At 35.5% G+C, this 16,875-nt stretch overlaps 1 protein-coding gene across 3 annotated transcripts in view; it reads left to right on the top strand.

Annotated features, from left to right (window-relative positions):
* Graf (GTPase regulator associated with FAK) overlaps positions 1–16,875 on the top strand; it is a 537,792-nt gene that overhangs the window by 59,215 nt on the left and 461,702 nt on the right. For all 3 annotated transcript variants that reach the window (XM_090379073.1, XM_090379075.1, XM_090379076.1), the window contains one exon: positions 12,663–12,734. In XM_090379073.1, the coding sequence (XP_090235199.1) occupies positions 12,663–12,734 (72 nt within the window). The remainder of the gene's footprint in view (positions 1–12,662; positions 12,735–16,875) is intronic.

Here is a 16,875-nt window from a genome sequence, read left to right as displayed (position 1 = left end):
ATCTCAGAAGCTGTTTACTGCTGCCCTCGAGGAAGCTTTCAGAAGATTAGACTGGTCGCAGAAAGCAGTCAATGTGAACGGAGAGTACCTAAACCATTTACGATTTGCAGATGACTTTGTGGTCATAAGCTACGATCCCAAAGAATTAGGGGAAAATCTTAATCTGTTATGCACAGTTAGTAAGGATTTTGGACTAAAGATGAATATGGCTAAAACAAAAGTAATGATGAACAAGTATGCCACAGAAAGGGAAATAATGATTGAAGGAGCAGTAATTGAAAAGGTGGAGTCATATACTTATCTGGGACAAGTTATTAGCTGTAATAATGATAAATGGCTGGAAGTCAAGAGAAGAAAAATTTCGGATGGATAGCATTCAGGAAATATAGTCACATACTGAAGAGCAATATCCCAGTTTGTCTGAAACGTAAAATAATGAATCAATGTATACTCCCCACTATGACTTATGGAAGTGAAACTTGGGCACTCACCAAAAGAATGGAAGAGAAGCTGAGAACCTACACAGCGAAGAATGGAACAAATCATATTGGGAATCAGACTGTTAGATAAGAAGAGAAACACATGGATTAGGCAGCAAACTCAAGTAAAGGACATTCTTATCAAAACTAAAGAACTAAAATGGTCTTGGGCAGGACACATAGCTCGAAGACATGATGACAGATGGACTAAGAAAATAACTGAATGGTACCCAAGAGGGGCTAGAAGAAAACCTGGAAGACAAAGGCGGAGATGGATAAATGAAATTCATGAGTTTTTGGGTAGTAAATGGATGGCCAGTGCTCAAAACAGAAGGAACTGGAAAGTTGCTGGAGAGGCCTTCATCCTGCAGTGGATTGAAAATGGCTGATGATGATGACTCATTTTTCTAAATTTATCAGTTTTTATTGAAATAAATTAGCATGAGGTTCAAGATCACTAACAGGTTTTTATAAACAGGATTAAATAATGTGGACTGTAAAAAGATCACACTTGTATGCATAGATTTTTGTTTCCAAAATTCATGGTGTTTTTGGGTGTACTTTAGTGCTAATTCAAAAATCCAGTTTTTTTTTTTTTTTTTTAAATATTATTTACAGCTTTTTTTTACAAACACTAAGAATCAGTATAAAAAGACAGGTGGTTACATTCCAAGAGCTAACAAAAATACACCATTTTTTTATAACTACTGGAAACTCAATTTACATTAAAAATAGTAATAACTGAACAAACATCTTACGAACTGTGATGCATATATGTCACATAATGTATGTTCATTTAATTTTCATCACTGCTAAGCACGATTAAACGAGAATGTTTTCTCTGTTGCAAAATACCTTCACCTTCTGAACTTTCTTCTGCAGCATCTAGAATTTGTGTATCTTCTCTCTTTAAAAATCAGTAATCTCGGTTTAGAGCAAATTTGAAGTAACTTTCAAAGTTTTCATTAAAAATGTATGTGGTTCATATTTCTTATCAATAGTAAAACATCAGAATTTTTTTTAAAAATGCAGACAAGGGTTTGTATCTTAAAAATTTCTCAGGGGGTGTTGTGGTAATTCATTCAGTGATGTGTAGCAGTATTGCCACGGGGACTTGGGGAATGATTGTCCTGTTGTGTGGGGCAGTGGTTAAGCCATTTCTTGAGTGCTATATTCCAGATAAAAGCAGGTACCTTGCTTTTATATGGAGGCTGCACACTTGCAAGAAGACCTATTTGTGGTGTTTGAGGCTTTAAATGGATTGAGTAAATGAAATGCTGATGGTCTCCTTACTCTTTCTTGGATAATGCTATGTGTGCACACGGGGATATAAATTTAAATTGAAAAAGAATGGCTGCAGATAGATATGCAAACATTGCCTTTCAGTTGGAGAGTGGTTGGTTGTGATTGTTGTAATGAACTTCCATGTGGTGTTGGAGAAGTGGACAGTTTGAATAAATTTTAGGAAGGTTTAGACAAATTATTAAAGGAAATAGACAAATGATGTTGGTTGTTTTCTTGTCTGTTTGGTGTATGGTTTCTTGTCTACTAATACCAATATAAATATTAAAAAAAATTATAGTTAACTCACACAGGGGGTTTCAAAATTGCATGGTACAAATAAAGTAGCATATATTACAGCTAAATATAGGAAGTTTGTACAAACATGTCTGAAAAATCTTCATTTCCAAGATATTAATCATAAATTACAAAACATAATAAAAACCGAAATAAACTTCTGAAGGGAAGTTTCTTTCAGTTTTTTTTTTTAAAGTGACCTCCATTAATTTTTTTTTTTTTTTTTTTTTGAACAAAATGTTTTATATAAATGTGAAAATTACATTTTCCAGCCTATATTTATCATTCATAAATTGGAATAGTAAACCATGATAGTGGATATTAGCTAGTTAATAACCAACACTTGAATTTAAAAGAACAATAACATCAGTAGAGAAAATTTATTTGTATTAAATAATCTGGAATTAGATAAAATTGAAGGTAGATATAAATGTGTAAAGGTAGTTATTAAACTACCTTTACACATTGATATACACTTTATCTAGTGCTGAGTGATATACACATTGATATACACTCATCAGTGCATAAGTAATTAGTTTAATTACTATTCATTTTCTGTGAGCAATTCTGGAATAAACTTGATGATGAATGCTTCAGATTATATGGTGTGGAAATATACGAAATGTAATTTTCTCTAAATAATTTTTAACATTAGGGAGAGATTAGTTTTGATTTATTCTGGTATAAAGTTACCTAGATGGTAGGCTAATTTAAACAGAGAAGATCATAATGCATATGTTTACTAACTAGAGCTTGCCAATCAAACAAATGCCGATTAAGCATCGAAGGCATTCTATGTAAATACTGTGGATTTCGGTTATTTGGGCCACCGGTTAATTGGGGCAGCCGTTTATTTGGGGAAAATTTTAAAAAACAGAACCCAATCAAGAAAATAGCCAGAGTTTACTTTGCTTAATTGGGTTGAGTAAATGAAATGCTGATTACAACATGCCGTTTAATTGGGCAGGAGACTGCAGCACTGGAGATTACCCTATGATTGTCTCAGACCGTTCAGTTGGATTTCTGGAGGTCACAACCATAAAACAATTAGCAGTCATCTGATTATTGGGCTTTTCTGTTAGTGCAATCTATCATAAACGGATAGTAAATTCGATCTTATTGAATTTGCAATAATACTGACAGCTGGAATTCTGTGGGTTATTATGGTGAAATGTGTTTACACTTCCATGGAATCTTCAGTCATATAAAAAAAATTAATTTTCAGAATATTCTTTTCATTCCTATTTTTAAAGCTTCGTAACTTGTTAGTCAGTTCTCACTTGTGTGTATCGTGTTACTTGCAATTTGTGTTTACCGTGTTCTTTGTTATCGATTTCTTATCTTTTTACTGTTTTAAATTTTAACCCCCACCCACAAATGTCAGTGAACAGAAATGTCAACTAGTTAGTATGTACTTATTAATTATTCTGATTATCACGTATATTAAATGTGACCTTAGGGAAGAATATACGTGATGTATGTTCTTCTGATTTTCACATATCATATCATTTCATTTCAATTTTTTAATTGGTAAGGTAATAAAGGGTAAATTTGTGCTTAATATATCTTTACTTTTATAGCCTGTGTATAATATTCCTCTTATTTTTGCTAATTAGAATCGCTGTTTAATAAAATGAAAATTCAATTCACAAACGTGTTTTTTTTTTTTTTTGTAGTTGTGGGCGCATCGGCTTCTGTGGCCATAATGCACCTCCCAAGGTTTTTGCAGTACCTTGATCCAAGCCCGAGGCGGGATTCGAACCCGCGACCTTTGGGTTACCAGACAGGCACTTTACCCATCCGGCTAGCCCGGTCGGCTTCACAAACGTGATCACAATGATTGACGTTTTCTACCCATCGTATAGTGAACGGCTGTGGTGACTCCACCATAACGTGATTTGATTGTACAGCGAACCAGTTGTAAAATGGGGGTTCATTATATTTTTTCCTTGTTTTACGTGAAAATTTGGATAATTCGGGTAGCCGCTTAATCGGACCAAAATGCACTAGTCCCGATGTGTCCCAAATAACCGGAATAGACTACTTCTGTGGCGCTATATATTTTTTTGGTATTAGCGATTGCTTAGATTTAACTTTAATAATTTTGAATTTAATAAATCATAATAGTAACTTTGCCTTGAAATTAGTATTAATGCTAAATGATTTTAATTTTGGTCAGAACAGTATTAATAATTTGTGCAAAAATTATTTTTACGACAATAATCAGTAATGCACAACTATGGTCATGTAATATTAAGAATTAAGAGATAATAAAGAGAATTAAAGTTAATAGGTAAAACAATAGTTAAAAGGTTAAAATTATAATGGTAAATTATAAAACGGCATGACCAAGGCCATATGGGTACATTTGTATGTAATAGCCAGCAGTATAATCAACTCCACATATGAGGGCTCTTCAGTAAAGAATGATCATAATTTTTCATGAACAGCTACACTGCTTCTATTTCTAGTTGAGCTGCAGAATTTAAGACCAAACCAAGCTGCATCACACATAGAAACTGCACAGTTGACTCTTGCATGGTGTGACCTTGGCAGGCAATCAAGTTTATGCCTGCTCACTTTCACCTATGAACCAATGGAAGTGACATGTGAGGAACAGTATGCTGCTCTAAAATTTTGTTTCTGTCTCAAACAAGCATCATCTGAAGTGTATGAAATGTTAAAAGAGGCTTACGGTGAATCTGCACTTCCATATAGCATAGCTCATGGGTGGTTTTAAACACTGCTTGGTAATTGTGAGAGAAGATTGTCATATAACAGTAAGGCAACTAGCAGAGATGTTGAGAATGTCAGTAGGAAGCACACACACAGTATCTCCATGATAATTTGTGCATGCTGGGTTCCAAGACTACTGCCATCTCAGCAACAGCAAGTTCACATGGTGGTTTGTCAAGAGCTGCAATGGATGGTTACTGAAAGTGGTGAGGTTCTGCACAAGGTGGTAACAACAGATGAGACATATCTTCATTTCTTCCCAGAGAATATGCAGCAAAGCTCTGTTTGGAAGTCTATGTCATCACCATATGTCATGCTTTTGACACTGTTGCGCATGGAAGACTATTGTACAAATTGGAGCAGAATGGTATTAAGGGTAAGTTGCTACAATGGATAAAAGGATGGTGGAGTCCCACAGGGTTCGGTGTTGGGTCCACTGTTTTGTATATTTATCAATGATATTGATGAAGGTATATCAGGCTTAGTGTTGAAGTTTGCAGATGATACAAAGGTTGCAGAGTTGTTAATGACAGTAATGGCAGTGTGCTACTGCAACAGGATCTAGAAAATTTGGGCAGATGGGCTAAGAAGTGGCAACTGAAGTTTAACCGTGACAAATGCAAAATACTGCATATGAGTAGAAGTAACCCCAGAGAAATGTACCAACTGTGTGGTACTACACTTAAGGTGGTAGAAAATGAAAAAACTTGGGAGTAATTGTGCAGTCAGATATGAAGTTTTCTGAGCAGTGCAGACAGGCTGCCAGGGCAGGTCATGGGGTTTTGTCAATGATATATAGGAATTTTGCTAGCAGGGAAAAGGAGGTGATTGTCCCTCTGTATAAGGCAGTGGTCAGGCCACACCTTGAGTACTGCATACAGGTCTGGAGGCCTCATTTTAGGAAGGATGTAGATTTACTTGAGCGTGTACAGAGAAGGGCAACAAGATTGGTGAGGGCAATGAAGGGATCCTCTTACCAAGAGAGGCTTAAATTCTGCAAATTGCAGTGGCTGGAGACTAGGCACCTGCACGGTGATCTGATTGAGGCCTTGAATGGGTTGAGCACGCTGAATTCTGATGGGATCCTTCCACTTGTTCAGATTACGAACCTGAGGGGGCATAAATTAAAATTAAGGAAAGACAGATGTAGAATAGATGTGCGGAAATTTGCCTTTAGCCAGTGGGTGGTTAATTGCAGGAACAAACTTCCATCTGTCGTGGAAGTTGATAGGTTAAATAAATGTAAGGAGGAACTGGACAGGCATTTGGAGGGAATGGTGTGTTTTTTTTTTTTTGGCTGATGCTGCATAAGCCCATACCCTTGCTTTCTTGCATCACATGCCACTACTACTACTACCAACACTGATAAAATCAAGAGTTGTGGCTTCTGTAGGAAAGGTATGGCCATCTCTATTTTTTTACATTCAAGGAATGATTTATACCAGCATGTTGTGCCATATCTTGTGACTGTTACGGGGGGCCCTTACTACAGAACTGTACTATGCGGTTTGTGGATCATGTTTGTCACAAATGACAACTGCATGCAGATGGGTGGATACTGCATCGTGACAGTGCAAAATCTCACATTGCTCATTCTGCCATTGAGTACTTAGCCAGCATTAATAGTCAAATGTGTTCCTCATCCACCATACAGCCCAGACCTTGCACAGTGTGTGTCTCTATTTATTTATATATTTATTTCAAATGTTAAAGGAGCTGTGAAAAAACTTTTCCAGTCGTCAGAAGTTGAAGACATCAGAGGCATTCTCAAATGCATGTCAAAAATTGGCTTTCACTGTCTTTTTGAAGAATGGTAGAAACGTTGGAAGTAAGTGCATTTCATCAAATGGGGACTACTTTGCAAAGAACCATAAAAACATGAATGAATAATAAAGGTATATTGTGAAAAAAAAAAAAAAAAAAATATTCTTTATTTACAAGTCATTCCATTCTGTTAATTCTGATTGAGACATAGTGTGTTTCGTTGGGGTGACTTGTAAATACGTTTAGTTGGTCATAGCATTGGCCATTATATCTTACAGCCATAGAAATGTTGTGTCCATATGGCCATGGCTATACATAGTTTTTTTATTTTATATTTTCATCTAACAATCATTTTATTTTCTTTACCTATTAAAATTATTTTTCATTATTAATCTATAATTATTATTTGATTATGTAGGTAGTTACCGATTATTGATAAAAAATTATTTTCACACATATTAATATTGTTAATGTTATTATTATTATTATTGATCTTAAAAAAATTAAAATTGTTTAGCATTAATGATAATTACAAGGTGGTTTGATAAACACCTTGTAATTAAAAGTTAAAAATTTAGTAAAATTTTTTCCTAAATTTAATAAAGATTAATCAGGTGATTTCTGTTACTGAAAATATATATAGGGGTGCATAACTATTCCAGTATTCATATTGTGAGCAATTTGATTTGTGCATGATGGCATTCATTTGTTTGACAGATTAATCAATAAGGACATTTAATTCCTCTGTACTGTTAAAAATTAGATAAAATTATATGTAGTATTTCCATACCATGTAAAGCTATTACTTTTAAAGCTTTTGTTATCAGGCTTATATTAATACTGATATAAGTTGCCCAGAAATGGATAGTAATTAAGCTTTATGTGTATTATTTATGCATTAATGGGTGTTGGTCCAAATGTGTAAAGGTGATACGAGGGACATTCAATAAATTATCTGCCAACCTTTTGTTATCAGGCTTATATTAATACTGATATAAGTTGCCCAGAAATGGATAGTAATTAAGCTTTATGTGTATTATTTATGCATTAATGGGTGTTGGTCCAAATGTGTAAAGGTGATACGAGGGACATTCAATAAATTATCTGCCAACCTATGAAGGAATTGAGATAGAGGCAAAAATCTCTGCATTATTTAATGTAACTCCCTTGAACTTCAATACACTTGTTACATTTTGTTGGCAATGAGGAAATATCAGACAAATAAAATTCTTTGTCCTGTCCATCAAAGAATGTAGAAACAGCAGACTTCAGTTCATTGTCATTAGCAAAGCAACACCCATGTTCATTTTTCTTGAGGTGTTGAAACAGGAAATAGCAATGGGGCACCAAATCTGGCCTGTAATGGATGGGTAAGTTCTGTAAAGTTAGTCTTTCAAATCAGCAGCAACACCACATGACCTGTGGACTGGTGCGTTGTTGTGAAGAAGCAGCGCACGTCTGGAAAGTTTTCCATGGCGTTTTTCCTTTATGACATTCCTTAGGGTGTACAGTAGGGATGCATATGACACCCCACTGACTGTCTGCTCTTGTTCCAAGTAGTGAATGTACAAACTTTCCTCAGCATCCCAAAAAATAGTGGCCATAATTTTGCCAGTGAAGGTTGTGTCTGAAATTTTTTGGGTGGGAGAGAACTCTTGAGCTTCCATTGCATTGGTTCTTGCTTGGTCTCATGATCCCAATGATGAACCCATGTTTCATCACCCGTAACAATTCTGGAGATGAAAGTTTTTCATGATCTCTTCCATAAAGCTTTAAATTCTCCTCGCAACACTGTACTCTGAATTGCTTCTACACAGGGGTTAGAAATCTGGAAACCCACCTTGAACTGAACTTAGTCATCTCCAAATGTTCATGGAGGATGGTTATAACTGTTCCCTCAGATATATCACATTCCTTAGACATTTGGGACACCTTTTAAACATCTGTCATTCAGCACAAGGGTTTCCACAGCTTGGCACATTGCTGGAGTGGTCTGTGTCACAGGCCTTCCTAGATGTGGATTATCTTCAATGGATTCTCTACCCAACCAAAATTGTTTTGACCAGAATTTCACCTGGTATTCTGAAGGTGCACTGTTGCCATGCACAGCCACCATCCTTTCATGAATGGCCTTTGGCCCCTTTCCTTCTTTGGTGAGAAACTTTGACAATGCTCCAATTTCGTAAAAATCCATAATTTGGTACAGGTGTCTTCCTTTCGTTCTGTTAGAGCAGCACAGCCTAAAAGCATAATGGGATCAAAATTAGTATGATTCAAGTTGAGATATGTAGGAATGTGATAAATCATGACTCATTGAAATATAACTATGGGAAGTTATATCTACCTTAGGTAGATAATTTATTGATGCCCCCTCATAATTAGCATAAATTTTATAATTAGTTTAAAATTTTGATTTTCTTATTTGATTTCATCATTTGGCAGTGTATCATTAACAGATCAAACATTAATAATGATAAACATTAATGATGATAGCAGTAAATGCCCAAAATATGATCCTTTTTGGAGTTCACATGCACTCGATACCCCCCTTTAAAATGTGGTGCTTGTGAGTTTCTATTTCTTTCTATTTGTTTCCATTTATAGAAAGTGGTGCTCATTTTTAGGTGTGGGGGGGGCGTGCATTGGTGCTGCTGGAGGTGGGTTGCTTTGTTTTGTCTTCCTTATTTTATTTCAGTTTATTTCTGAATTAACTTGGTACACAGGCAAAAACTGCACCTTGCTGAGGTGCAGTTTTGCCTTAGAAAAGAGCAGGAATTTGCACTTTCTAAGGTTAACTTTGGTTTGTAACCTGGCTTAGTGTTTCCTTTTTTCATTTAGTCATGGCATTGTACTTGAAACTTATCTCAACTTATCTCAAATATGGAATTTTTTGTGGACTAGTTTTCAGCACTTCTTGGTGTTTTTAAAGATAAAGAAATGGATGAAGCAGTAGATATTTTGCAACATCAGTGCTCTGTTTATTGGAAGTATTACAGTTAGATATACAGTGGTCCCTGGCTGTGCAACTGAAATGCACAATGAACCTCAATATGCAGATTATCCCATGCCATAATTGCATTTTTACAATTCCTTATAATAGTGCTGACTATGAAAGAATATTCAGAGAGCTGAGAAAAACAAAAACTGATTTCAGATATCTTTCTAGTGAAGGTTTGTAAATGCCTTTGACAGTCTAGACCAGGCGTTGGCAAACTTTTGGGCTGAAGGGCCACAATAGGAATTCAAAAAGAAGCCGGGCCGCATGTAAAATACTATTTTTAGATATGTTATTTGTTATCATGAAGAAGAAATATAATATAAAAAAATTATTCTCTAACAACCAAGAATTTAATGAGATGAATGGAACCGTTTACATCTTTTAGCATTTTTTTAATTTCGGGCGTTAAGTTTGTAGTTGAGATTCTTAAAACTGCTTGTAAATGTTCATCGGTGATGCTTGATCGTAAAGAATTTTTATTTAGATTCATGATGGAAAATGTTTGTTCACATATGTAGGTTGATCGAAAAATAACCAACATTTTTCGGGCAAAATCTTTAAGTTCATCGAATTTGTCCGAATTGAGAGTGCTGTAAAATTTACAGATTTCCTCACGACGGTGAAATTCCCTTAAATCGGTATCACACTGCAGATCTATAATTTGAAGCTGTAGTTCACTCGGTGCACTATCAATTTCTATTGTAAGTGGGTCACGCACTATTGCCAAACTTGTCTCAATTTTTCATAAGTTGCCAAATCTTCGAAAAGTCGTCATTCAAAGCGTTGATAATTTCCAGTATTTTTCAAATTTATTTTCTGAAATCTTCAGCAACTTCATGGTTAGAAAGTGGTCTTCTACCTTGTTAATCAATAAATGTCGAAGGAACAACTGAAGTTTTAATTGAAATACATTCAAACTTTTTACCATATCATGGGCGTATAAATTTTTCCTTTGTAACATGGTGTTGAAAGTATTTAAGTGTGTCACGATGTCCAGGGTAAACGCAAAATCACAAATCCAGTTATTATCAGTTAATTCGGTAAAGTCCATAATATTTTTTAGTTTTAAAAATAGAACGATGTCATCTTTAAGATCCCATACTCGCCGAAGAACTTTTCCTAAGTTAAGCCATCGAATTTGGCTATGATAAGGAATATCTGTGTACTCGGATTCAATATCTTGAAGAAAATTAACGAATTGTCTGTGTTTCAGTCCCCCTCGATCGTATTAAATTTACTAGTTTAATAATACAAGATGTGACATGTTCAACTTTTAACACATTTTTACATAATACTTGTCGATGTATATAATACAATGAATTGTAATTAAATTATAATCAGGATAATTTTCACAAATTTTATCCTGAATTTTCTTTTTTTAACACTGAAACATTTTTACCTGTCAAACTTGGTGCTTCGTCAGTTGTTACGCTTACCATTTTGTTCCATTGTAAATTATATCTTGTTAAGCATTTTTCAACTTTTTCAAATATATCAGCTCCCGTTGTTTGGTCTTTAAGAGATTCCATTGAAAGAAGCTCTTCAATAATTTCAAAATTAGAGGTACATCCACGTATGAAAATTAATAACTGCGCAGTATTCTTTCTTTCTCGCTTCCGGAGTTAAATTGGTACCATATTTGGAATGTTTAGTAGTGAAATGTCTTTTAATATTGTACTCTTTCAACACTGAGACACTCTCCCGGCAGATGAGACATAGTCTCGTTATTTATGTTAGCAAAAATATATTTTGTGTTCCACTCTTCATTGAAGACACGATGCTCTCATTGAATTTTTCGTTTTTTATTAATTTTTAAAAGGGCGTAAATATTATTTTTATCGCTACTGGCACCAAGATGATAACCGAAAATAACGCAAAAAAACTAACTGCGGGATGACCGTCAGAGAAAACAGATTGGAACTGCAGCCGGTCAGTAGTCCTATCCTGTTACTCTGCCACCGCAGCAAAGCCGTTGTCGTCATCACCAGTTGTCTGTCACCACAGTTTCGCGTGGTTAGTTTATAATCACAAATTATACTGTTATAAAAGTGCCGTTGGCTCGCTCTGGTTTGCACACAATTTCAAATTCTATCTCAATTTGAATACAGAGATGATAAAACAATTTACAAGTCTACAAATTCTATAATGTATTACATTTTTCAAAAAGACGTCACAAAAGGCATAAAATAAGTAAACTTTTTTCGAAAATACAATTAAAGCTCATGGGCCATAGTTTGCCCAGGCCTGGTCTAGACAGTATGCTCATTGTTATGGACAAAAGTTTTACTGAACAGTTTTGAAGAGGGCAATGGATATGAAATATATTTCTTGAAGTACTCAATCTTCTAATATCTAATAGAAAATCCAAACAGAAATCCACATACAGAAAAATGCTAGGTAAGCTAATTGAAAGCATAATGTACTGGTAAACAGTCTTGTATCTGTATTTTTATATATAATGTGTATGTTTTCAGTGAAATTTAATTTCTAGTGCACTGTGGACTTCAAAAATTCCTCCTACTTTTTCTATGTTTTTTCCAAAAAAAAAAAAAAAAAAAACCTCGTTTTTCCCTCCTGATTGCATATTCATGATCTCCAACTTTCCGAAAGTCAAAAGTTGGCTCTTGTTTATTCTCTAGTCTTTGCATTTTTTGTACTATAATATAAGGCTCTCCCATTTTGCTGTTGATCCTTTTCCATTCCACTCTGTTTCAGTATGACCTATAATTTTTAGGGTTTCTCCTCTCCATATTGTTTATCTATGGTTCCAATCTGGTTTTTGATTATTTTTACTAGATAGAACCCATGGTGACTTTCTGGGCCTATTGCAATTTCCCAAGAGCCATTCAATCAGTCTTTCCACAGTTCTCATTAGGCTCTCACAGCTAGCTTAGTGATTTGTAAATTCTCTGCTGTACTTTACCAATATGAGCAACAGTCTGTTTTATCTACTCCATCTTTTACATCCTGTTGACTTGGAAGTGGAGCTTATTCTTATTACAACTGTCATACAGTTCAATTTCTTAGGCTACATTTTAATTATTTTATTTTCTGTACTTAGACATGACATTGGTATGACTTCATTAAAGTTTTCTTATTATTTTCAGTTGGAGCGATCTCAAGAAACATTCATTAATCCTATTGAAAATTTTAGAAAAGAATATATAGGCGGAGCCAAGGTAAGACCCTTAATAGTATTTTATTTCTTGAAATATACCTTCTCTTGTAGTTTCATTTGCTACTAATTTTGATTAGTGTATAGTTAAACATTAGTGTCCTTCATTGCATTCCTTTAATAAAAAGTAAGAATTAAATTTTACAGTTTGAAACGTGAGGCTTTAGATCATTATTAGTGTGCCATTTTGATCTTTATAGATTTGATGGGAGGTATCCTGTCTAAAATCTTGTACTAAAATTTTTCTTCAGCATTTGATGTTATGGTTTTTTTGCTCCAGGTTTTTCTGTTACATTACTGGTAAGCAGTACCTCCCAATAATATCACCCCTGCACAAACAATAGGTTCTGTTATAACATGTGGTGTTAGAAAATCTCCCTTCCTTTTCAAATTGTATTAATTTTCTGTTATTGCAATGCATCAACTACTAAAGGCGCCTCCGTAGCCAGGTGGGCAGGGGCAGCAGTGCGTCGCACACACTTCTTGATTAGACCGGGGTTCGAACCCGTGCCCACAAAATATGGAGGATGTGGAAAGGTCAGGGAATGACCACCGCATATCCCCGGAGCAATATGGCCTTAGTTGCTAATGCCCAAAAAAAAAAAACAAATAACAAACAAACAATAACAAGCATCAACTACCAAAATCCTAACTGCTAATCATCGCTTTTTACCTGCTATGGAGAGAATAATCCTCAGTTGTTTATTTCTGTGTAGCGTGGTTATAAACATCAGCCAAACGGGTTTTCATATGATATGGTGAAGTTTCTAATTGTGTAATAAGTATTTGTGTTTTTCTTTTAGTTTTAGATTAAATTGCTATTTGTATTCATAAATTCATAAACATAGCCAAATAATGTTGTTTGCCAAGTGACAAACAACATTGTGACAAAATTGGTGACAAGTAATATGTTACTTGTCACGAGAGCGTGACTCATACGAGAGCTTCTTTGGACTCAGGGGAGGTACCCATAGACTGGAGATGTGCAAATGTAACCCCAATTCACAAAGGAGGATCAAAGGCTGACACAAGTAATTATAGACCTGTTAGTTTAACTTCTGTTCCAGGTAAATTAATGGAGGCACTGGTTAAAGAAGCACTGCAGGATCATCTAGACAAGAATTCAGTTATAGCTCAGACGCAGCATGGTTTTGTTAAGGGCAGGTCTTGCCTGACCAATTTGATTGGATACTATCCAATCAAATTGGTCAAGAGAACTAGATGCAGGGAATAACTTTGATATTATATATTTGGATCTTAGAAAGGCTTTTGATACTGTTGCACATGGAAGACTGCTGCACAAATTGGAGCAGTGTGGCATTGGAGGCAAATTGCTGCTATGGATAAGGGGATGGTTGAGTGGCAGAAGACAGAGAGTGGTAATCAACGTGGACTAATGTTATTAGTGGAGTTCCTCAGGGTTCAGTGTTGGGTCCGTTGTTGTTTTCGGTGTTTATGAATGATATTGATAATGGGATATCAAGTTTAATGTCCAAGTTTGCAGATGATACAAAGGTTGGCAGGGTTGTTAAGGACACTACTGATGCTATGCTGCTGCAACAGGTGGAAAGTTTGAGCAGATGGGCTGAGAGGTGGCAAATAAAGTTTAACATCGACAAATATAAAGTACTACATATGGGAAACAGTAACCCCAGAGCAACGTATCAGCTCTGCGGTACTACACTGACAGTGGTGGAGAATGAAAGGGACCTGGGGGTAATTATGCAGGCAGATATGAAGTTCTCTGAGCAGTGCAGACGAGCTGCAAGAGTAGCTCATGGTGTCTTGTCAATGATATACAGGAATTTTTCTAGCAGGGATAAGGAGGTGATTATTCCCTTGTATAAGGCAATGGTTAGGCCACATCTTGAGTACTGTATACAGGTCTGGAGGCCTCATTTCAAGAAGGATGTAGAGCTGCTGGAACGGGTACAGAGAAGGGCAACAAGATTAGTGAATGGAAGCAAGGGTTGCTCTTACGAAGAAAGGCTTAAGTTTTGCAAATTACAGAGTCTGGAGACTAGGCACCGGCGAGGTGATCTGATAGAGGTGTATAAGGCTTTGAATGGTTTGAGCATGCTCAATGCCAATGGGATTCTTCCTCTTGCTCAGAATAATCAGCTCAGAGGGCATAAATTCAAATTGAGGAAGGACGGATGTCGGATAGATGTGCGGAAATTTGCCTTTGGCCAGCGGGCGGTTGGTTGGTGGAACCGACTTCCATCACTTGTTGTTGAAGTTGATAGCCTAAACAAATTTAAGGCTCAACTGGACAGGTATTTCGAGCGAACGGAGGGGTGAAATGGGAGTGGTGTGTTTTTTTTTTTTTTTGGCTGATGCTGAATAAGCTTGCTTTCTTGCATCATATGCCTCTACTAATGCTAATGTTACCAGACCCACGAAATAGACCCTTCATACTCGGGCCATGATCTTTTCAAATGCCCTCATATGTAGTTTCAGTACATAGTTTAAATTTTTGTGTGCTGTGAAGCATGCCACATCTGAACTAAGTTTTGAAATAAACCTGAAAATGGAAGTAACTAATAATATATAAAATTATAATGTTCTTTACCTATTTTAATATTTAAATGCATAATCGAGCATAAAATAAACAGTTTGAAATTTCATTCACTTAGTGAGCTTTTAAATTGGATGAGAATAGGAGATTAGTGTTTCAATTTTATGTGTAAAATGTTTTTTGCAAGTTTCAGCAGAATTTGTTTTTTTTTATTTTTTATTATTTATTTTTTTTAAAATAAAAGTTATAAAACACGTTTTATAACTAAATTTGTGTATTAAAACTTAAAGTACGTGCAATAAGTACTGCAGTCCAATAACAAAATATGAAATATCGGCACTGTTTAAGCAGAATTCAAAGAAGCCAAAAACATTCTCCAAAATTAAAAGCAAAGTTGGGCACTTGTCAGGTGACCTGCCACTGTTTTTGCAATATTTTGGATGCTACCCAAAATGTAGCAAAAACCACCAAGTTAAAGAAGTTGGGAGATTGGACAAGGAAATGAACAATAGAATAAGTAAAGCAAAAAGAAAGCCAATTAATCTAATTTATTTAGAGCAAAAAAAGAAATTATCCAAAAAAAAAAAAAAAATTAGCTGTTTATAATACAGTTTTAAGTCTGTTTAACAAGTGAGCTGAGGGATTTTAAAAAATAAAGGGATTGATTGGAAATGAGAATTTTAAGAAAAAATAAATTGGACTAATAGATGAGAGGTGGTAAGGCAATGTTACAAATGAAGATATAAAAAAAAAACCTTGGTAATAAGTATCCAGTGAAAGGTGAGTGAAGCAAACTTAAAGTGTATGGTCACATAGAAAGGAATGGTCACATTCCTTTAGTATGTATGGTCACATAGAAAGGAATGGGAGATCAACTAAACAGATATTTAAAGTGGATGCAGTACATTGCTTTAAACACCCAGAGGGAAACCAGAAGGAAGATGGATTGATGTTGTCAAGCAAGAAGGATTAGAGGAAAGAGGGCTTGATCTGGATAGAGCAAAAAATATAATAGGAAAAGGATTGTATGGAAGATAATAGTGAATGGAAGGCTTATAGTTCAGGCTGGCTGATTTGTGCTCAGGTGATGTTGTGAATAGCATCGGTGTTATTTATTTAACCTGGTGTTGGGGATTCTGGCAAGCCCATCAACAAAATATATCTGTTGTACATTAATTGCCTGTTCAAGATTAGTCACTATTGCTCTGTCTGTCTTCCTAAATATGTATGGAGTTTTGTTTTGTGTTACTTGAATATTTCTGGAAGTGACTTAGGAGTGAGAATACAGTAGCACATGCTCTTTGAGTGGACTATGGTTCAAGCCTGTGGCTGCTAAATATGTTTAACGATTGTATTAAACTTCTCTGACCTGGTGGTTGTGCCATAGTATAAATAAGAACATATTAGATGACTCTCATCAACCAGTGCAATACCACCACTTTGCTTATTGGAGGCTTGAAGTGGTGGAACCCATGTTTAGTCTCTAGAGCTAAGTTCCGGTCAACCCTTCCCTATCTCTTCCATCATGCAGTATGATTGATGGCTTTTGAGGTTGTGATGAACATCGTGGCGAGATCCAATATTCTTTACATTTCGAGGGTACAGCTCTAAAATGGCGTTCGCAGGC

This window comes from Mastigoproctus giganteus, chromosome 8 (genome assembly GCF_048544385.1).
Source record: "Mastigoproctus giganteus isolate SK-2022 chromosome 8, ASM4854438v1, whole genome shotgun sequence".
Classification (NCBI taxonomy): Eukaryota; Metazoa; Arthropoda; class Arachnida; order Uropygi; family Thelyphonidae; genus Mastigoproctus; species Mastigoproctus giganteus.
This window is presented reverse-complemented; position numbering and strand designations above follow the sequence as displayed.